The 23,020-nt window shown below is 36.7% G+C and overlaps 3 protein-coding genes across 3 annotated transcripts; 1 reads left to right on the top strand and 2 right to left on the bottom strand.

The window, feature by feature from the left end:
• Nucleotides 1–12,402: 12,402 nt before the first annotated feature.
• On the bottom strand, nt 12,403–14,271 carry LOC139875932 (F-box/LRR-repeat protein At3g59190-like). Its single transcript, XM_071863230.1, has 4 exons — nt 14,117–14,271; nt 13,349–14,060; nt 12,993–13,157; nt 12,403–12,678 (listed from the first exon to the last, which is right to left on the bottom strand). The coding sequence occupies exons 1-4, from the start codon at nt 14,269–14,271 to the stop codon at nt 12,403–12,405; spliced, it is 1,308 nt and encodes a 435-aa protein (XP_071719331.1).
• Nucleotides 14,272–20,549: 6,278 nt separating this feature from the next.
• Nucleotides 20,550–21,560, top strand: LOC139875934 (putative F-box/FBD/LRR-repeat protein At5g44950). Its single transcript, XM_071863231.1, has one exon. The coding sequence runs from the start codon at nt 20,550–20,552 to the stop codon at nt 21,558–21,560; it is 1,011 nt and encodes a 336-aa protein (XP_071719332.1).
• A 174-nt stretch (nt 21,561–21,734) lies between these two features.
• Nucleotides 21,735–22,496, bottom strand: LOC139875935 (uncharacterized). The gene has a single exon (XM_071863232.1). The coding sequence runs from the start codon at nt 22,494–22,496 to the stop codon at nt 21,735–21,737; it is 762 nt and encodes a 253-aa protein (XP_071719333.1).
• Nucleotides 22,497–23,020: the final 524 nt, after the last annotated feature.

A 23,020-nucleotide genomic window follows, 5' to 3' on the forward strand; every position in this document is an offset into this window, starting at 1 on the left:
TGTTGAATTTGGATGATCTTCTCGGTAGTTTCTTGTATAATCTCCGGACCCGTAATCTGTCTATCCCCCACTTCACTCCAAAAAATCGGAGACCTGCACTTTCTACCATAAAGTGCTTCAAACGGCGCCATCTCAATGCTTGAATGGTAGCTGTTGTTGTAGGAAAATTCTGCTAACGGTAGATATCGATCCCAACTGTTTCCGAAATCAATAACACATGCTCGTAGCATGTCTTCAAGCGTTTGTATCGTCCTTTCACTCTGCCCATCAGTTTGTGGATGATAGGCAGTACTCATGTCTAGATGAGTTCCTAATGCTTGCTGTAATGTCTGCCAGAATCTTGAAATAAATCTGCCATCCCTATCAGAGATAATAGAGATTGGTATTCCATGTCTGAAGACGACTTCCTTCAAATACAGTCGTGCTAACTTCTCCATCTTGTCATCTTCTCTTATTGGCAGGAAGTGTGCTGATTTGGTGAGACGATCAACTATTACCCAAATAGTATCAAAACCACTTGCAGTCCTTGGCAATTTAGTGATGAAATCCATGGTAATGTTTTCCCATTTCCATTCCGGGATTTTGGGTTGTTGAAGTAGAACTGATGGTTTCTGATGCTCAGCTTTGACCTTAGAACACGTCAAACATTCTCCTACATATTTAGCAACATCGGCTTTCATACCCGGCCACCAAAAATGTTTCTTGAGATCCTTGTACATCTTCCCCGTTCCAGGATGTATTGAGTATCTGGTTTTATGAGCTTCTCTAAGTACCATTTCTCTCATATCTCCAAATTTTGGTACCCAAATCCTTTCAGCCCTATACCGGGTTCCGTCTTCCCGAATATTAAGATGCTTCTCCGATCCTTTGGGTATTTCATCCTTTAAATTTCCTTCTTTTAAAACTCCTTGTTGCGCCTCCTTTATTTGAGTAGTAAGGTTATTATGAATCATTATATTCATAGATTTTACTCGAATGAGTTCTCTGTCCTTCCTGCTCAAGGCATCGGCTACCACATTTGCCTTCCCCGGGTGGTAACGAATCTCAAAGTCGTAATCATTCAACAATTCAATCCACCTACGCTGCCTCATATTCAGTTGTTTCTGATTAAATATGTGTTGAAGACTTTTGTGGTCTGTATATATAATACTTTTGACCCCATATAAGTAGTGCCTCCAAGTCTTTAATGCAAAAACAACCGCGCCTAATTCCAAATCAAGCGTCGTATAATTTTGTTCGTGAATCTTCAATTTTCTAGACGCATAAGCAATCACCTTCGTTCGTTGCATTAATACATAACTGAGACCTTGCTTTGATGCGTCACAATAAATCACAAAATCATCATTCCCTTCAGGCAATGACAATATAGGTGCCGTAGTTAGCTTTTTCTTCAATAACTGAAACGCTTTCTCTTGTTCATCATTCCATTCAAATTTCTTCCCTTTATGCGTTAATGCAGTCAAGGGTTTTGCTATTCTGGAAAAGTCTTGGATGAACCTTCTGTAGTAACCAGCTAGTCCTAAAAACTGGCGTATGTGTTTCGGAGTTTTCGGGGTTTCCCACTTTTCAACAGTTTCTATCTTTGCCAGATCCACCTTAATACCTTCTTTGTTCACTATGTGACCGAGGAATTGAACTTCTTCCAACCAAAATGCGCACTTTGAAAACTTAGCGTACAATTCTTCCTTCCTCAATACTTCTAACACCTTTCTCAAATGTTCACCGTGTTCTTGGTTATTCTTTGAGTAAATAAGTATGTCATCAATGAAAACAATGACAAACTTGTCAAGGTATGGTCCACACACTCGGTTCATAAGGTCCATGAACACAGCTGGTGCATTAGTTAAACCAAACGGCATGACCATAAACTCGTAATGACCGTAACGTGTTCTGAAAGCAGTCTTTGGAATATCATCTTCTTTCACCCGCATTTGATGATACCCGGAACGTAAGTCAATCTTTGAATAAACAGACGAGCCTTGTAGTTGATCAAATAAGTCGTCGATTCTCGGTAGTGGGTAGCGGTTCTTGATGGTAAGTTTGTTCAACTCTCGGTAGTCGATACACAACCTGAATGTACCATCTTTCTTCTTGACAAACAAAACAGGAGCTCCCCACGGTGATGTGCTTGGTCGAATGAAACCACGCTCTAAAAGTTCTTGTAATTGGCTTTGCAGTTCTTTCATCTCGCTGGGTGCGAGTCTGTAAGGAGCACGAGCTATTGGTGCAGCTCCTGGTACAAGATCTATTTGAAATTCAACGGATCGATGTGGGGGTAATCCCGGTAATTCTTTCGGAAATACATCGGGAAATTCTTTTGCGACGGGAACATCATTGATGCTCTTTTCTTCAGTTTGTACTTTCTCGACGTGTGCTAGAACAGCATAGCAACCTTTTCTTATTAGTTTTTGTGCCTTCAAATTACTAATAAGATGTAGCTTCGTGTTGCCCTTTTCTCCGTACACCATTAAGGGTTTTCCTTTTTCTCGTATAATGCGAATTGCATTTTTGTAACAAACGATCTCTGCTTTCACTTCTTTCAACCAGTCCATACCGATTATCACATCAAAACTCCCTAACTCTACTGGTATCAAATCAATCTTAAATGTTTCGCTAACCAGTTTAATTTCTCGATTACGACATATATTATCTGCTGAAATTAATTTACCATTTGCTAATTCGAGTAAAAATTTACTATCCAAAGGCGTCAATGGACAACTTAATTTAGCACAAAAATCTCTACTCATATAGCTTCTATCCGCACCCGAATCAAATAAAACGTAAGCACATTTATTGTCAATAAGAAACATACCCGTAACAAGCTCCGGGTCTTCCTGTGCCTCTGCCGCATTAATATTGAAAACTCTTCCGCGGCCTTGTCCATTCGTGTTCTCCTGGTTCGGGCAATTTCTAATAATGTGGCCCGGTTTTCCACATTTATAACAAACTACATTGGCATAACTTGCTCTGACACTACTTGCTCCGCCATTACTCGTTCCGACACCATTTGTTCCTTTCGTTCTATTAACCCCTGGTCCGTAGACCTCACACTTCGCCGTGCTATGACCATTTCTTTTACACTTGTTGCAAAATTTGGTGTAGAACCCCGAGTGATACTTTTCACACCTTTGGCATAGCTGCTTCTGATTGTTGTTGTTGTTGCGGTTATTATTGTTGTTGGGATGATTGTTGTAGTTGCTGTTGTTGTTGCTGTTGTTGGGCCGTTTGTTGTAGTTGCGATTGATGTTACGATTGTTGGGATAATTGTTGCGATTATTGTTGTAATTGCTGTTGTTGTTGTATTGGTGATTCTTATCACCGTTTTCCTCCCACTTTCTTTTGACTTGCTTCACATTGGCCTCTTCAGCAGTCTGTTCTTTAATTCTTTCTTCAATCTGGTTCACTAGTTTGTGAGCCATTCTACATGCCTGTTGTATGGAGGCGGGCTCGTGTGAACTTATATCTTCTTGGATTCTTTCCGGTAATCCTTTCACAAACGCGTCGATCTTCTCTTCCTCATCTTCGAATGCTCCCGGACACAATAGGCACAATTCTGTGAATCGTCTTTCGTACGTGGTAATATCAAATCCTTGGGTTCGTAACCCTCTAAGTTCTGTCTTGAGCTTATTGACCTCGATTCTGGGACGGTACTTCTCGTTCATCAAGTGCTTGAATGCTGACCACGGTAGTGCGTACGCATCGTCTTGTCCCACTTGCTCTAGATAGGTATTCCACCATGTTAACGCAGAACCTGTGAAGGTATGCGTAGCGTACTTCACTTTGTCCTCTTCAGTACACTTACTTATGGCAAACACCGATTCGATCTTCTCGGTCCACCATTTCAATCCGATCGGTCCTTCGGTTCCATCAAATTCCAAAGGTTTGCAGGCAGTGAATTCTTTGTAGGTGCATCCTACACGATTTCCTGTACTGCTAGATCCAAGGTTATTATTGGTATGTAGCGCAGCCTGTACTGCGGCTATGTTTGAAGCTAGAAAAGTACGGAATTCCTCTTCATTCATATTCACGGTGTGTCGAGTAGTCGGTGCCATTTCCTTCAAAATAGTCAAATGGAACAAGTTAATCATACAGAATATTAAGAGTAGTTAATAGTATTTCATAGCATAATATGAACTCATTTATAAAAGCTTTTTCTTCATATTAGCGTTTTATAAGTTTAAATTCGGGTAGTACCTACCCGTTAAGTTCATACTTAGTAGCTAATATACAATTCAACTACTACAATTCTATATGAAAAACTGATTATAATAATATTTCGCGTTCAAACTTTTATACAATATTTTACAAACTTACAATACCGCTTATTTTACATATAGCATGAAATATAGCACACAATAAATTTGATACAAGATGGTTGTGAAGATAATTCTAGCTAGTACACAAGTCGTTCAGCAAAGGCAATAAAGACACGTAATTCATACGTCCAGAAACAAGTCATGCATTCTGGTTTTACTAGGATTACTTCCCATCCTTGGTCTTGTGGAACATAACCGTTATGGCCGTTGATAAGACAGCGTGTTGTAACGTCGTCAAAGGGACGAGGGTTACGTAATGTCCAACAGTCCCGTAACAATCTAAAAACCTTATTTCTTACCCCAATTACCGACTCCGTCACTTGTGGGAACGTTTTGTTTAATAGTTGTAGTCCGATGTTCTTGTTCTCACTTTGGTGAGAAGCAAACATTACTAATCCGTAAGCATAACATGCTTCTTTATGCTGCATGTTAGCCACTTTTTCTAAATCACGAAGTCCAATATTCGGATATATTGAGTCAAAATAATTTCTTAACCCATTGCGTAAAATAGCATTTGGGTTCCCCGCAATATATGCGTCAAAGTAAACACATCGTAACTTATGGATTTCCCAATGTGATATCCCCCATATTTCGAACGAAAGCCTTTTATAAACCAAGGCATTCTTGGAACGTTCTTCGAATGTCTTACAAACTGATCTCGCCTTAAATAGTTGTGCTGAAGAATTCTGACCGACTCTAGACAAGATTTCATCAATCATGTCTCCGGGTAGGTCTCTTAAAATATTGGGTTGTCTATCCATTTTGTGTTTTTATACTGTAAAATAGACAAGAGTTAGATTCATAAAAAAAAATACTTATTAATACCAGCAATTTTTACATATATCATAAAGCATAAGCACATTATATTACATATATTACACCACACGAATACAACTATCTTATTTCGACTGGCTTGTTTCTTCTTCTTCGATTTTGGTTCGTTTTGCAAGTTTCTAGAGATATATGATGTTCCCCTAATACGAGCCGTCGTTTTCCACATTGGTTTAGAAAAACCTGGTGGTTTAGAGGTTCCCGGGTCATTGTTATAACTTAAGGACTTCGGGGGTTGACGATACATATAAAGTTCATCGGGGTTGGAATTAGATTTCTTTATTTTTATGCCCTTTCCGTTATTATTTTCTTTTGCCTTTTTAAATTCAGTTGGGGTAATTTCTATAACATCATCGGAATTCTCGTCGGAATCCGATTCATCGGAGAATTGGTAATCCTCCCAATATTTTGCTTCCTTGGCGGAAACACCATTGACCATAATTAACCTTGGTCGGTTGGTTGAGGATTTTCTTTTACTTAACCGTTTTATTATTTCCCCCACCGGTTCTATTTCTTCATCCGGTTCCGATTCTTCTTCCTGTTCCGATTCTTCTTCCGGTTCCGACTCTTCTTCCGGTTCCTCTTCGGGAACTTGTGAATCAGTCCACGAATCATTCCAATTTACATTTGACTATTCATTATTATTAGGTGAGTCAATGGGACTTGTTCTAGAGGTAGACATCTATCACATAATATCAAACGCGTTAAGAGATTAATATATCACATAATATTCACATGTTAAAAATATATAATTTCCAACAAAATTTGTTAAGCAATCATTTTTCAAGTAAACACGGTCGAAGTCCAGACTCACTAATGCATCCTAACAAACTCGATAAGACACACTAATGCAAAATTCTGGTTCTCTAAGACCAACGCTCGGATACCAACTGAAATGTCCCGTTCTTATTGATTAAAAATGTTCCATATTAATTGATTTCGTTGCGAGGTTTTGACCTCTATATGAGACGTTTTTCAAAGACTGCATTCATTTTAAAACAAACCATAACCTTTATTTCATTAATAAAGGTTTAAAAAGCTTTACGTAGATTATCAAATAATGATAATCTAAAATATCCTGTTTACACACAACCATTACATAATGGTTTACAATACAAATATGTTACAACAAAATAAGTTTCTTGAATGCAGTTTTTATACAATATCATACAAGCATGGACTCCAAATCTCGTCCTTATTTAAGTATGCGACAGCGGAAGCTCTTAATAATCACCTGAGAATAAACATGCTTAAAACTTCAACAAAAATGTTGGTGAGTTATAGGTTTAACCTATATATATCAAATCATAATAATAGACCACAAGATTTCATATTTCAATACACATCCCATACATAGAGATAAAAATCATTCATATGGTGAACACCTGGTAACCGACATTAACAAGATGCATATATAAGAATATCCCCATCATTCCGGGACACCCTTCGGATATGATATAAATTTCGAAGTACTAAAGCATCCGGTACTTTAGATGGGGTTTGTTAGGCCCAATAGATCTATCTTTAGGATTCGCGTCAATTAGGGTGTCTGTTCCCTAATTCTTAGATTACCAGACTTAATAAAAAGGGGCATATTCAATTTCGATAATTCAACCATAGAATGTAGTTTCACGTACTTGTGTCTATTTTGTAAATCATTTATAAAACCTGCATGTATTCTCATCCCAAAAATATTAGATTTTAAAAGTGGGACTATAACTCACTTTCACAGATTTTTACTTCGTCGGGAAGTAAGACTTGGCCACTGGTTGATTCACGAACCTATAACAATATATACATATATATCAAAGTATGTTCAAAATATATTTACAACACTTTTAATATATTTTGATGTTTTAAGTTTATTAAGTCAGCTGTCCTCGTTAGTAACCTACAACTAGTTGTCCACAGTTAGATGTACAGAAATAAATCGATAAATATTATCTTGAATCAATCCACGACCCAGTGTATACGTATCTCAGTATTGATCACAACTCAAACTATATATATTTTGGAATCAACCTCAACCCTGTATAGCTAACTCCAACATTCACATATAGAGTGTCTATGGTTGTTCCGAAATATATATAGATGTGTCGATATGATAGGTCGAAACATTGTATACGTGTCTATGGTATCTCAAGATTACATAATATACAATACAATTTGATTAAGTTATGGTTGGAATAGATTTGTTACCAATTTTCACGTAGCTAAAATTAGAAAAATTATCCAATCTTGTTTTACCCATAACTTCTTCATTTTAAATCCGTTTTGAGTGAATCAAATTGCTATGGTTTCATATTGAACTCTATTTTATGAATCTAAACAGAAAAATTATAGTTTTATAGTCAGAAAAATAAGTTACAAGTCATTTTTGTAAAGGTAGTCATTTCAGTCGAAAGAACGACGTCTAGATGACCATTTTAGAAAACTTACTTCCACTTTGAGTTTAACCATAATTTTTGGATATAGTTTCATGTTCATAATAAAAATCATTTTCTCAGAATAAAAACTTTTAAATCAAAGTTTATCATAGTTTTTAATTAACTAACCCAAAACAGCCCGCGGTGTTACTACGACGGCGTAAATCCGGTTTTACGGTGTTTTTCGTGTTTTCAGGTTTTAAATCATTAAGTTAGCATATCATATAGATATAGAACATGTGTTTAGTTGATTTTAAAAGTCAAGTTAGAAGAATTAACTTTTGTTTGCGAACAAGTTTAGAATTAACTAAACTATGTTCTAGTGATTACAAGTTTAAACCTTCGAATAAGATAGCTTTATATGTATGAATCAAATGATGTTATGAACATCATTACTACCTTAAGTTCCTTGTATAAACCTACTGGAAAAGAGAAAAATGGATCTAGCTTCAACGGATCCTTGGATGGCTCGAAGTTCTTGAAGCAGAATCATGACACGAAAACAAGTTCAAGTAAGATCATCACTTGAAATAAGATTGTTATAGTTATAGAAATTGAACCAAAGTTTGAATATGATTATTACCTTGTATTAGAATGATAACCTACTGTAAGAAACAAAGATTTCTTGAGGTTGGATGATCACCTTACAAGATTGGAAGTGAGCTAGCAAACTTGAAAGTATTCTTGATTTTATGTAACTAGAACTTGTAGAATATATGAAGAACACTTAGAACTTGAAGATAGAACTTGAGAGAGATCAATTAGATGAAGAAAATTGAAGAATGAAAGTGTTTGTAGGTGTTTTTGGTCGTTGGTGTATGGATTAGATATAAAGGATATGTAATTTTGTTTTCATGTAAATAAGTCATGAATGATTACTCATATTTTTGTAATTTTATGAGATATTTCATGCTAGTTGCCAAATTATGGTTCCCACATGTGTTAGGTGACTCACATGGGCTGCTAAGAGCTGATCATTGGAGTGTATATACCAATAGTACATACATCTAAAAGCTGTGTATTGTACGAGTACGAATACGGGTACATACGAGTAGAATTGTTGATGAAACTGAACGAGGATGTAATTGTAAGCATTTTTGTTAAGTAGAAGTATTTTGATAAGTGTATTGAAGTCTTTCAAAAGTGTATAAATACATATTAAAACACTACATGTATATACATTTTAACTGAGTCGTTAAGTCATTGTTAGTCGTTACATGTAAGTGTTGTTTTGAAACCTTTAGGTTAACGATCTTGTTAAATGTTGTTAACCCAATGTTTATAATATCAAATGAGATTTTAAATTATTATATTATCATGATATTATCATGTATGAATATCTCTTAATATGATATATATACATTAAATGTCTTTAAAACGATAATCGTTACATATATGTCTCGTTTAAAAATCATTAAGTTAGTAGTCTTGTTTTTACATATGTAGTTCATTGTTAATATACTTAATGATATGTTTACTTATCATAGTATCATGTTAACTATATATATATCCATATATATGTCATCATATAGTTTTTACAAGTTTTAACGTTCGTGAATCACCGGCCAACTTGGGTGGTCAATTGTCTATATGAAACATATTTCAATTAATCAAGTCTTAACAAGTTTGATTGCTTAACATGTTGGAAACATTTAATCATGTAAATATCAATCTCAATTAATATATATAAACATGGAAAAGTTCGGGTCACTACATGGCAGACATGTGATATTCTAAATTGGGATATGATGAAGTGGACCACTTCTGATCCCAAAGTCAACTTACCTAAAATGGTAAGTTGACCCTTTTTGTTGACTCATTATAACATATAACAGATATGAAAAGTAACTAAATACTCAACAAATGCGAGTGAATATAGTATTAAATATCTTAGAATGATAAGTTTACACAAAATTGCTTCTGGCCTAGCGGTATCAAGGGAAGTTATAAACCTTGAGGTTGTGAGTGCAAGTCCGGTCGTGGATATAAAGGGTGGGGTGGGTGGGGGGGGGGAGGGGGGAGGGGGGAGGGGGTGTGTTTGTTGTGAAAAAAAAAAGATAAGTAAACTTACTCGTATAGTTTGACGAGTCAATGTTAACTTCTTGATTGACGAGAGGCTTGTGAAGAGTTCTACCAGGCGTCTAGAAGTATCAATGTGAGCTTCTACTAGAGATAACGACTCCGTCATATGGTATTCGCTTGTCACCTCATCCAAAATGTAAATGTATTCAAGGTTAGGAGCATCAATGAAAACGTCATGAACCATGACCTGAGAGTCGTAATCGATTAAGGATAAACTCAATCTCTTCAAAGACACCGAAGAGACCTTAAACGTCTCAATTAAATCATTACCCTGATAGTAGAGTTTCTTCACAAATAATTCTTCTAATACAGGACACTGGGAAATCACATTCACGCAAGTATTTTTGCCGGAGTAAATTACATACATCAAATTGAGTTTTTTCAAAGACGGAAACAACACGCCGTTACTTTCAGGCACATCCAACACGAATTTTCCTTTTAATGTTAACTCAATTAGCTTATCACAATTCTTCAATATACCCCAATAAAACCTAACACTATAATCGATAGTACTAACTGCCAATGTAAGCTCTAGTTGTTGAACTAGACAACTAATAACGGTACGAAGCCAATTAAGCACACGATTGTAATCAAAGTCCTTGGATAAACAAAGAAAAAACATTTGAATTGGCTTACCGCGACGAAGAGCTAAAGCCTTATCTACCGAATCATTAAACTTTTTGAGTACTTGTTCATTTGGCGATAAATTACACCTAGTAAAATCATAATAAAACTCATTCTCTTGTTTGTTATAACGGAGAAAAGGCATAACGAAACAGAGAATTGGTAGAAATTTCCAAATGTAGTTCCACCTCTTCGATAAAACGCATGTACGTTTGGCATCACGAGCATCCGGAATAAAGGAAATGATATTTGTAAAGAGCTCATCAGGTAATTTGCTGAAGATATCTTCTTTTTCTTCATTTTTGATTACATTTTTATTATGATCAACAGCAGCAGAAAATGAATGTTTTGGCTTTTTGGACACAACTTTTCCTGATCGCGCATTCATGATTTGTAGTTGAAGAACTGAGAATTAGGGTTTGAGAATTGGGGATTTTAGTTTGAGGTTACGCGAGTTTGATAGCTTGATTCATTTGTCTGATCGCAACATAAAAAACCCTGAGTCAAATGTGGTCTAGGTTAAGTCCGTACTCTTTGATAGTTTGGGCTGCAGTATTAGGGCCCACCTAGAGCTACATATACGCAATTAATTTAGGAATAATGGACTTTGCATTTTTTAAGATGTAAAGTTGAGTCTGTATTTTATTCTTTATAACATGTAAATGGTTTAATCAGATGTCTACGTTATTGCTTAGTTGTGGAAGCTTGATCATAATGTAATGATGAACACATCCCATATTAAATATATTTGGAGAGATTCATTAAAGATTTCGCTTTTACAGCTGACACAAACTGCTTGTAGTTTGACCATTAGGGATAAGGCAGGAGGTTCAAACGAAAACATTGAATAGATTAGATCTCATGGATTGTTACTACGTAATGATGTTAATGTATGATTAGGTACGTTTTACTCTGTTCAAAATAATTTGTAAATCTTAACTTTGTGTAATTTCTGTTTAATAGCCATGATCCGATTGTTTACTTGTGGAAGCTTGATCATGATGTATTGATGAACACATCCCATATTAACTATTTTTGGAGAGATTATTAAAGATTTCGCTTTTACCGCTGACACAATTCTTGTGAATTGATTGCTTCCATAATTCGTGACAACAAAAACTCCTTGTAATTTGACCATTGATTTGCGATAAGGCCGGAGGTTCAAACGAAAACATGGAGTAGATTAGATCTCATGGATTGTTACTACGTAATGAAGTTGATATATGATTAGGTACGTTTTACTCTGTTCAAAATAATTTGTAAATCTTATAACCAGTTATAAAAAAATGACCAAACGGAAGAAAACACCTATAGAAGACTGATTTGGGTGTGTAGCGTGATATGTCTAGATATGAATGAAAGTTGAGTGAAAAGTGGTGAATAAATAGCAAAAAACAAAAACCCACAAATATCCCAACACGCTTCAAATTCACTCCATGCTTGGAGCAAGCACACCACAACAATCTAGTAGCATGCTGGAGTCGTGTTTGGGAGCACCCATCCCACCGACACGCGCACTACAATGAGTCTTATATGTAAATTTGACATACCTTTCGGTTCCTTGGCATTACGTATCCATAAGACGATTCATATGAAGGACTAAATAAGTAAAAACGTCATTACTAGCATCAACTGAATGAATATGTGGATTCCATAATAACACAAGAAGAAGTAAATAAAACATAAAGCAAGTAGAATACCCGATATGACTCAAAATATTTAACGAAATCGGCTTTGAGTTTAATGTATCATCATGAGTCTTTCCTTCGTGTACCGAACAGGATCAAGACATATATTTACAAATTTAATTACTCCGTATAATTTACAATCCTGGTTATTAAGTTAGAAAGGAAAGATTTATAATACTCTGTTTTTTAGGCAGGGCATGAAAATTATCATTCATACCATAAACAGATCCACATACAAAGTATATGTGATTTAGTTATAATAAAATTTACCCCCATAACATGACTTTAGCATCATTTTACGGGACAGTAAGGTTAAAAGTGATGTTTTTAAAGATGGTACCAGAATTAATAGATGAAATAAAGTCGACACAATACTTCTTTAAAATGTAATACAGTCAGAACATATGAGAATCACAGTCAGATCTTGTAGAGCAATCAAACAAATTGGACCCGGCAACATTTGGAGCCACGGGAGAAACTCAATATCTCTTTACGTCTCTTACGACCGATTTTAGGAGCATTCATTTTAAATATCTCAAGATTTTTCGCAGTATTAAGCAGATACCTAATAAAGGCAACCTCTTCACATGTAACAGCTTTCAGCTTAAGTATTATGATTTCTTTCATGTTTGAAAGCAAACAAGAAGGTGGAGGTGTCTTTATCACTGGTGGGTTATAGTTCCTAAAGATCTTGTCTACACATAGAAGCCCCTAATGATAAACAAATAATTAGTAGTGAGAACAGGACATAATTGTGTAAACAAGGTAGATAGGTTTTAGGATAAAGATGTAATTTATATCATCAATGGATTAAACATTTTCTTGCAAAGTATGCATGTAGCCCTTAATGACAATATCATTGGTATAATTGTGTTTATCCAAACACAAATTCGATTTCACAATGATAAGAGAAAGAGACTCAACATGCATATCCAAATTCAAAAATATAGCATAATATTTAACACATCTCTTATATTCTCCTTATTTTAAACAAAAAATAAATTTTTAGGCTCAAATTAACTTACATGAGTAAAGGTAATATGCTCAAGATTAGGCATATGATTTAAGAGAACCATCAAGAAATCCCACTCCCAAGGACCATTGATACCAATCAAAATCTTGACTAAGTTTGGAAACAGGGGCATGACCCTAATTTCCCTAATTAAAATGTGTTTTGTGGTAAAAGCCTCCTGCAGAAAACAACCATTAGAAGTAATTAAGATGTCTTTTTTTGTGCTTTACTTACATATCTTATAGAGTCCTAACATATATACTCCATATATAACTGATATGAGAAGTAACAAAATACACAACATATGTAAGTGTATATAGTATTGCATATCATAGATGGAGTCAAGTTTACACGGATAAGTATACTTACGCGTATAGTTTGATGGGTCAATATTAACTTCTTGATTGACGAGAGGCTTGTGAAGAGTTCGAAAATGTGGCTAGAAACATTAATGTGTGCTTCCACTAGAGATAACGGATTCATTATATGGTATTTTGTTGTATTTTGATCCGAAAAGTATATGTATTCAAGGTTAGGAGCATTAATGACAACATTTGGATTCCTTAGAAAAATATTAATAAAGGACATCCTTAATCTCTTCAAAGACGTTGAGAAGACCTTAAACGTGTTAAGGCGTTCATAATATGATTCAATTCGATTCTCCACAAATAATTCTTCTAATACGGGACATTGAGAAATCAACTTCATCAGAGGTTCGCTATAGTAAACAATAAAATGAAGATTGAGTTTTTTTAAAGACGGAAACAACACGCCGTTACTTTCAGGCATATCCAACACAAATTTGCCTCTTAATGTTAATTCAATGAGAGTATTACAGTTCTTCAATATATTTATACGAGCACTAACACCATGCATACTACTAGTAACCAAATTAAGCTCTAGTTGTTGAACTAGACAACAAACAAGGGTACGAAGCCAATTATTGAGACGACTGTAATCACAATGTTCATCCATAAAACAAAGAACAAACTTTTGAATTGGCATACCCTGACGAAGAGCTAAGGCTTTATCTACTGAATCATGGAACTTTTTGACTTTTATATTGGACGAAGATGTAGACCTATAAGAATTTGGGTAAAACAATTTCGCTCGTTTGTTATAACGGATAAAATGCACGTGCGTTTGGCATCACGTGCATCCGGAATACATGATATGATTTTTGTGAGGAGATCATCAGGTAATTTGTTGAAGAAATCTTCTTTTTCTTCTTCTTGTTTGATTACAATTTTGTTATCAGCATCAGTAGATGAATGTTTCGGCCTTTTGGACATAACTGCTTCTGATAGCAGATTGATGATTTCTAGTTGAAGAACTGAGAATTAGGGTTTGATGATTGGGGATGTTAGTTTGAGTCGAATGTGATCTATGTAAAGTCCGTTATCTTGGAAATAGCAAGAGCCAAATTTGTTGGACGGTGGTATTATTACCACATGTTTTGTGTGGCTGCACATTAAAATCAAGGAAGTCAAATACACTATTCTTTTGGAGGCCACCTACAATTTTAGTTTGGCCACATGATTGATATGGTTTATTTTCATACGTAGGTGTAAAATGAATGGGGGTAGGTTGTTGACTTCATGGTTGCATGCATGCCATTCCTTCAACTATAAAAGGATGTCATGTAATGCATTTAGAGATCATCCCATTCTTCACATATCCCATCCCAAATATTACATACTTGGAAGAGTTCACTAATAACTCTTGTAAAAGTATTAAGAGAAAGAGTTAATTACTCTTGTTCTTGTGAGAAACATTATAGATTGAGGGAAGTGTAATAATCTAGTGAGTGGTCCAAATACTTTGTTAGTATTTTCGGAGCCTAGATTGAGTGATACATTGTAACCTCGGGTTTGCCATATTTGCTAGTAAAATCCATCTCTGCTTCCGCCCGTGGACTAGGCCTCACGCCGAACCACGTAAATCCTTGTGTCTTTATTTATTGCTTAATTGTTCTATTAATTTCTCGGGGTCTTGAAAGTGCGCTAAATCACAACAAACTGGTATCAGAGCTATAGTTGTGATTAAATATACAAGATGACGATAATAAGGTCCGACGTAGAGAAATTTAATGGCCAGAACAATTTTGGTCTTTGGCGAATGAAGATGCTGGCTCTACTGAGCCAACAAGGTTATTTGTTAGCTTTGAAAGGGAGAGAACATCTACCCGAAAAGTTAACAGATGAAGAGAAGGATGAACTTCTGGAAAAGGCACACGGCATGATTATTCTAAATCTTGCCGATCGTGTGCTTAGAGAAGTTGCGGCAGAAACCACACCGGCTGGACTTTGGAAACAGCTAGAAACTCTATATATGACTAAGAGTCTCACGAACCGGTTGTATATGAAACAACGGTTGTATACTCTTCGGATGAAAGAAGGTTCACTAAATGATCACATCGATGAGTTTAATAAAATAATTTTGGACTTGAATAATATTGGTGTGAAAATTGATGAAGAAGATCAATCATTAATTTTCTTATGTTCCTTGCCAAAATCGTACGAGCATTTGGTTACAACTCTACTATATAGTAGAAAAACTATTTCCATGGAGGATGTCAAATCTACCTTGAACTCTAGCGAGTTAAGGAAGAAATCCTCGGTGGATTATCTGGAAGAGAGTGCAGAAGGTTTGGTGGCAAGAGGAAGACGTAACGATAGAGCATCAAGTAATAACAACAAAGGTCGTTCTAGATCGAAACCAAGATCTAGAAAGATCAAGTGTTACAATTGTCACAAGGAAGGTCACATGCGTAGAGACTGTCCAGACTTAAAAGGAAAAAGAGAGACTTGGAATGCAGCGGGAGCCGATAAAGTTGCCGCAGTTGCAGAAAATGATTCTGATGGTGCAAATGTTCTTAGTGTTACCGATGGCCTCTCAAGTAATGAGTGGATTCTTGACTCGGGTTGTTCTTATCATATGTGTCCTATTAGGGACTAGTTTACTACCTATCAACAAATAAATGGTGGTAAAGTCCTTATGGGAAACGATGTAGCTTGTAAGGTTGTTGGCATAGGAACGATCCAAATCAAGATGTATGATGGCACGGTGAGGACGTTGACAGATGTCAGGCATGTTCCAGAATTGAAGAAGAATCTTATTTCCTTGGGTACGCTGGACTCCATCGGCTGCGAGTATCGAGCCCGAGGTGGAGTATTAAAAGTTTCTAGAGGTGCACTTGTCGTGATGAAAGGTGAAAGGTGTAATGGCCTTTACCTGTTAAAAGGTAGCACGGTTACTGGTGCGTCTGGAGTTTCTTCATCGGCTAAAGATGTAGATACCACCAAGTTATGGCACATGCGCCTTGGGCACATGAGCGAGAGAGGAATGATGGAGCTTAGTAAACGAGGTTTGCTGTGTGGTCAGAATATCGGAAAATTGGAATTCTGCGAGCATTGTGTATTCGGAAAACAGAGCCGAATAAAGTTTGGCACAGCCGTTCACAGGACGAAAGGTACTTTGGATTATATCCATTCAGATCTTTGGGGTCCATCTCCTGTTCCTTCAAAAGGTGGCGCGAGATACATGTTAACCTTTATTGATGACTATTCGAGAAGAGTATGGGTTTATATCCTTAAACGTAAGGATGAAGTCTTTGTCAATTTCAAGCAATGGAAGATGATGATAGAGAAGCAGACTGGAAAGTTCATTAAGCGCTTGAGAACTGACAATGGACTGGAATTCTGCAAAGGCGAATTCAATGAGTTCTGTAAGAACGAAGGCATTGTGAGACACCACACAGTGCGGTTTACACCACAACAGAATGGCGTTGCAGAACGGATGAATAGAACGCTCCTTGAGCGAGCGAGGTGTATGCTCTCAAATGCAAAATTACCAAATATATTTTGGGCTGAAGCTGTCAACACAGCTTGTTATTTGGTAAATCGGTCTCCATCAACGGCAATTGATTGTCAAACTCCTTTGGAAAAATGGTCAGGTTCCCCTGCAAGTTACAGTGATTTGAAGATATTTGGTTGTCCTGCTTATGCTCATGTGAAAGATGGTAAACTTGAGCCGAGGGCTAAGAGATGCATATTTCTAGGGTATGCAGATGGGGTGAAGGGTTATAGATTGTGGTGCCCTGATGGTAAATCATCCCGATTTCTCATCAGCAGGGATGTGACATTTGATGAGTCTGCTATGTTGAAAAAGATAGAGGAGGAACAAGTAGTTGCTGGAAAAGATCGTGAAGTTAAAGAGCAGGTGGAGCAAGAAATAGAAGTTTCACAAGGAGTAGTACAAGATACTCCTGTCGAGCCCGTTGTAGAAGATGTACATGACTCTGGTGTTGATCAAATGACACCAGAAGATCAGTCAGATGAACAACATGATCTACAGAATTATAATCTAGCAAGAGATAGAGAACGACGAGCAATAAAACCACCACAACGGTTCGGGCATGCAGATTTGGTAGCTTATGCCCTGAGTATGGCAGAAGATATAGAGGTCCAAGAACCTGCTACATATCGTGAAGCTATAAGTGGCCCAGAATCTGCAAAGTGGTCTGTAGCTATGAATGAAGAGATGGAGTCTCTTTATAACAATCATACGTGGGAGCTGGTGAAACTGCCAAAAGGTCAGAAGATTGTTGGATGCAAATGGATCTTCAAAAAGAAGGATAGAATTCCGGGTGTAGAAGATGAAAGGTTCAAAGCACGCCTTGTAGCAAAAGGCTTTACTCAGAGAGAGGGAGTTGACTTTAATGAAGTTTTCTCACCGGTCGTAAAGCATACATCTATTCGCGTGTTACTTGCCATGGTTGCTTTACTTGATATGGAGCTGCAGCAACTAGATGTCAAGACAGCATTCTTACATGGTGAGTTGGAGGAACGGATCTTTATGCACCAGCCAGAGGGATTTGTGGTCAAAGGAAAGGAAGATTATGCTTGTTTGCTGAAAAAGTCATTATATGGCTTGAAGCAATCACCTCGACAATGGTATAAGCGGTTTGACGTATTCATGACTAGTAAATGTTACTTGCGGAGTGATTATGATAGTTGTGTATATCACAAGAAGCTTCCAGATGGCTCGTACGTTTATTTGCTGTTATATGTGGATGATATGTTGATTGCTTCGAAAAACATGTCTGAGATCGATCAGTTAAAATCTCAGCTCAAAAGTGAGTTTGAGATGAAAGATTTGGGTGCAGCTAAGAAGATATTGGGAATGGAGATTATCAGAGATAGACGTGAAGAAAAATTGTATTTGTCACAATAGAAATATATTGAGAAGGTTCTTCAGCGTTTTGGGATGGATAACTCCAAACCGGTTAGTACTCCACTTGCTGCACATTTCAAACTTTCATCGGCGTTATCACCAGAAACTGAGGAGGAGGTAGAGCATATGTCACATGTTCCATATGCTAGTGCTGTGGGTAGCATCATGTATGCTATGGTATGTACTAGACCGGATATTGCACAGGCGGTAAGCGTGGTGAGTAGATATATGGATTGTCCAGGGAAAGCTCATTGGAAAGCGGTGCAATGGATTCTACGGTACCTCAGAGGGATAACAGATATTGGCTTAGTATTTGATAGCGGTGGTAATACTAATGTTACCGGATACGTTGATTCAGACTATGCTGGTGATTTGGATCAGAGAAGGTCTCAGACGGGGTATGTTTTTACTCTCGGAAGATGTGCTATTAGTTGGAAAGCAACATTACAATCGACGGTTGCTTTGTCGACAACTGAAGCGGAATACATGGCTCTAACTGAGGGTGTGAAAGAAGCAAAGTGGCTGAGGGGTTTGGTTGGTGATCTGGGTTTGCAACAGGACGAAACTGTAGTGCATTGTGATAGCCAGAGTGCCATACATTTGACTAAAAACCAAGTGTATCATGAGAGAACCAAACACATTGATGTACGGTATCACTTTATTCGAGAAGTCATATCAAAAGGAGTTATAATTGTCAAGAAGATTTGCACGGCAGATAATCCGGCAGATATGTTGACTAAGCCCGTTACTACAAACAAGTTCGAACACTGTTTGGACTTGGTTGGCGTTCGAAGAAAGTGATGAGCCCGGGAGGGCTGACGGGAAGCGGAGATTGAGAAAAGATAGCAAAGGAATGGAATGTTCGCCAAGGTGGAGATTTGTTGGACGGTGGTATTATTACCACATGTTTTGTGTGGCTGCACATTAAAATCAAGGAAGTCAAATACACTATTCTTTTGGAGGCCACCTACAATTTTAGTTTGGCCACATGATTGATATGGTTTATTTTCATACGTAGGTGTAAAATGAATGGGGGTAGGTTGTTGACTTCATGGTTGCATGCATGCCATTCCTTCAACTATAAAAGGATGTCATGTAATGCATTTAGAGATCATCCCATTCTTCACATATCCCATCCCAAATATTACATACTTGGAAGAGTTCACTAATAACTCTTGTAAAAGTATTAAGAGAAAGAGTTAATTACTCTTGTTCTTGTGAGAAACATTATAGAGTGAGGGAAGTGTAATAATCTAGTGAGTGGTCCAAATACTTTGTTAGTATTTTCGGAGCCTAGATTGAGTGATACATTGTAACCTCGGGTTTGCCATATTTGCTAGTAAAATCCATCTCTGCTTCCGCCCGTGGACTAGGCCTCACGCCGAACCACGTAAATCCTTGTGTCTTTATTTATTGCTTAATTGTTCTATTAATTTCTCGGGGTCTTGAAAGTGCGCTAAATCACAATTTCAATTCATATGGGCTGCAGTTATAGGGCCCATCTAAATTTACATATACAGTACGTAACTTTTGGAGTTTGGAGTATTAAAATTTATGAAAAAATGGACATTGCAAATGCGGAGTTAATTACATTTCACACAATATATAATCACTTAAATTGAGCATTTAATATATTGGTTATTTTTAGTACATCTATTAATAGCATTTAAGATTCAATTAAACAAAAAAAGAGATTTAGCCAAAAAAAATTGTAAGAGGTTAAAAAGTATTGAACTTTTCTAATGATAATGATAGCCCTTAGAGTTGTCAATAAAAAATTTAGATATGCATGTTTTATCCCGTCAAAAAATTACTCTCAACTAGCAAAATACAAAATTATTTTCTACATAATTTAATTCTTATTGACAACCCTTAGGTTGTCATTAGAAAATTCAAAAAGTATTTGGTGTCCCGTGTTATTGGTTTGAACAGAACCAAGCGGCCAAGCCCCTATTTCAAAACTGGTAAACATTAAAATCTATTAAGTATTGTTCTTAAATCAGTAAGTAGTCAAACACCTTCAATCAGAAAGTTCAAATAGCTCAACTACAGATATGTTTCGAGATGACTCGCAGGGGCATAATAGTCAATACACATTTTAAAATGTGTAAAGATCTTCACATAATGATCTATTACGGAAATTAATTATAAAGTTTGTCATCTTCTTATGTCACATGATTTAAATGCTTAATGTTTTAAATGCTTTGTAATAAAGCATTAATTCTAGCTCTTCCTGAAAATAACAATCCTCCCTGGACACCATTTCATCACCTCCCAAAAAACCCCAATTTTGAGAACCCTAATCACAATTTCATCTGAATCTCTTCAACCGGCTATGATTTTGCAATGGGGTAGAACTCGGATCAAAAAGCCAAAAAATGAAATCCAGAAACAACAGCAAAAGGAAGATGAAGATTTAATTAGCAAGTTACCCGACGAAATATTACTTTCAAGAATCCTCTCTATACTTCCAGATGCTGATGCTTATCGAACCATCATCCTATCAAACAGATGGAAAGATTTGCAGGCTTTACTCCCAAATCTACATTTCGTGGTGCCGAAATGTCGAACAAAAAAACAAGTCATGGATTATCATGATTTTGTTGACAAAACCCTTGCTTCTCGTGGGGGTTTGCCAATTCAAAAGTTCTTTTTTCAAAGCTCGATTGGGTCCAGCTACATGCGTGCGATGAATACTCTTCGTACTGTTGTCGAGCTTAAAGTTGAAGAACTTGACCTTACACTTCCATCTAATATATTTAAGGTCAGCCTGTGTTGGGATCTATTCAAGACATGCAAAACATTAGTTGCATTAACTTTAAAAGGATTCGTTTTAGACGTCCCTGAAGATGGTCTACTTATTCCGTGTTTAAAGATACTCAATTTGGTATCTATTGTTTATTTTAAACACGATCGAACATTTGAGAATCTGATTTCTGGGTGTCCTAATTTAGAAGAATTGTTCGTGGAGAGGAATGTGGTTAATGATGAGTTGTATAAGATTAAGTTGTATTCACCATCATTGAAGAAATTAAGGCTAGAGTTTACTTCATTTAGTGAATGGGATACAAATTTTAAATCGGAGATTGATGCTCCCCAAATAGAGTATCTTTATATTAAGAATGAAAGGACGAGTTTCGATTTTAAGAAGAAGATGCTATGTCTTGCTGAATCACACCTTTGTATCGATAGATTCTCTCAAGAACTCTTCACTTCCATTTCGGCAACCAGAACATTAAACTTGGATTTTCGAACTATGAAAGTACGTACGCTTACTTATCCTTTGAATCTTTGTGAATTCAGCAGATTTCAGGCGCTTAATTTCTACTCTTATTTTAAAATCTAAAAAAAAAAACTATTTTTTTTTGAACGGCAAATTATATTAGAAAAACCCAAATGATACACGAGTTCGCATATGATGATACACATAATGATACCGAGCTAGAATCCTATGCGAATCATCTACTAAATACACGAGATACTCACAAAGTTACAAAATAATAGGTTACAAAACAATAGATTACAAAGCAATAGATTGCGGGTTGTGCAACCAAGTAAGCCACTCGATGTTTTTAATCTCTTTCTTTATCTTGCACCGCTTCCCTATCCATTCGTAACTCATCGCTTGAATGTCACAAAGTGCCACCGGAGGAGACCAACTCGATTTTTTGAAAATCTTATTATTCCTATTTTTCCAAATGAGATATAAGCTCGTCCAAATCATTGCTTGCCAAATTTTCTCACCAACCTTCGATAATTGCAAATTAACCGACCCACCCAAAATGCCATCGAGATTTAGTTGGTTCGAAGTCACGCCCCTCCAATTGAAGATTTTATCCCATACTTCCCGAACCTTTGTGCACGAGAACAAAGCATGATCTACCATTTCTATTTCATCGTCGCATAGGGGACAAAGAACGGAGTGGAGATCAATACCACGTTTGTCAAGTTCGAACAAAACGGGCAATCTCTTCCGCCTTGCCCTCCATGCGAAGATACCCACTTTTTTAGGAACCAAATATTTCTTTTGAGTTGGGATACACGAAGCTGTTGTGGGATAATACGATTTCATAATGAACTTTATAAGAGAACTAGTCGAGAAAATACCGGTTCCACAAAGTTTCCAAGACCAACAATCTTCTTTGTCCACCTCCATTCTTGCTCCTGAAATCAGCCCCTCAAGTTCGATCAGCTCACCCCGCGTTCTCCCCGTAATCTCACGAACCCACGACCAGTTTGAACAGCAATTTTCGCCATTCCAAGTAACACGATCCGCCACCATAGCATTAGTATTAGAATCAAGTCGCACCAATCTCTTAAAAATACCTTTTAATGGGGTATCTTTAAGCCATGAATCTTCCCAGAATTTTGTTGATTTTCCATTACCGAGCACCTTCAAAAATGATTTGGAAAATTCGACTCCAATGCCTCAATCTCATAACCTGTTTTCACAATTTTACTCCAAGTAGAATTAGAGTACGAAAGTGAAATAGACCCACCCGAAGAAATAAGACCCGACCCCCCAAAAATGCTTTTGATAACACTAACCCACAAGGAAGTGGGTTCAGTAAGAAACCCCCACCACCACTTGCCGATTAGTGCTAAGTTTTTACAATTAAGAGACCCAAAATTAAGTCCGCCATCCGTGTAAGGACGAATGACATCATCCCATTTAACCCACGAGATTTTTGACTCGTCGCCCGACCCACCCCAAAAAAATTTCCTTCTTACTCTCTCAAGTTTTTTAAGCACGCTAGGTGGGGCACGGAAGAGCGAAAAGTAGTACAAAGGCAAACTATTGAGAAC

This window comes from Rutidosis leptorrhynchoides, chromosome 11 (genome assembly GCF_046630445.1).
Source record: "Rutidosis leptorrhynchoides isolate AG116_Rl617_1_P2 chromosome 11, CSIRO_AGI_Rlap_v1, whole genome shotgun sequence".
Classification (NCBI taxonomy): Eukaryota; Viridiplantae; Streptophyta; class Magnoliopsida; order Asterales; family Asteraceae; genus Rutidosis; species Rutidosis leptorrhynchoides.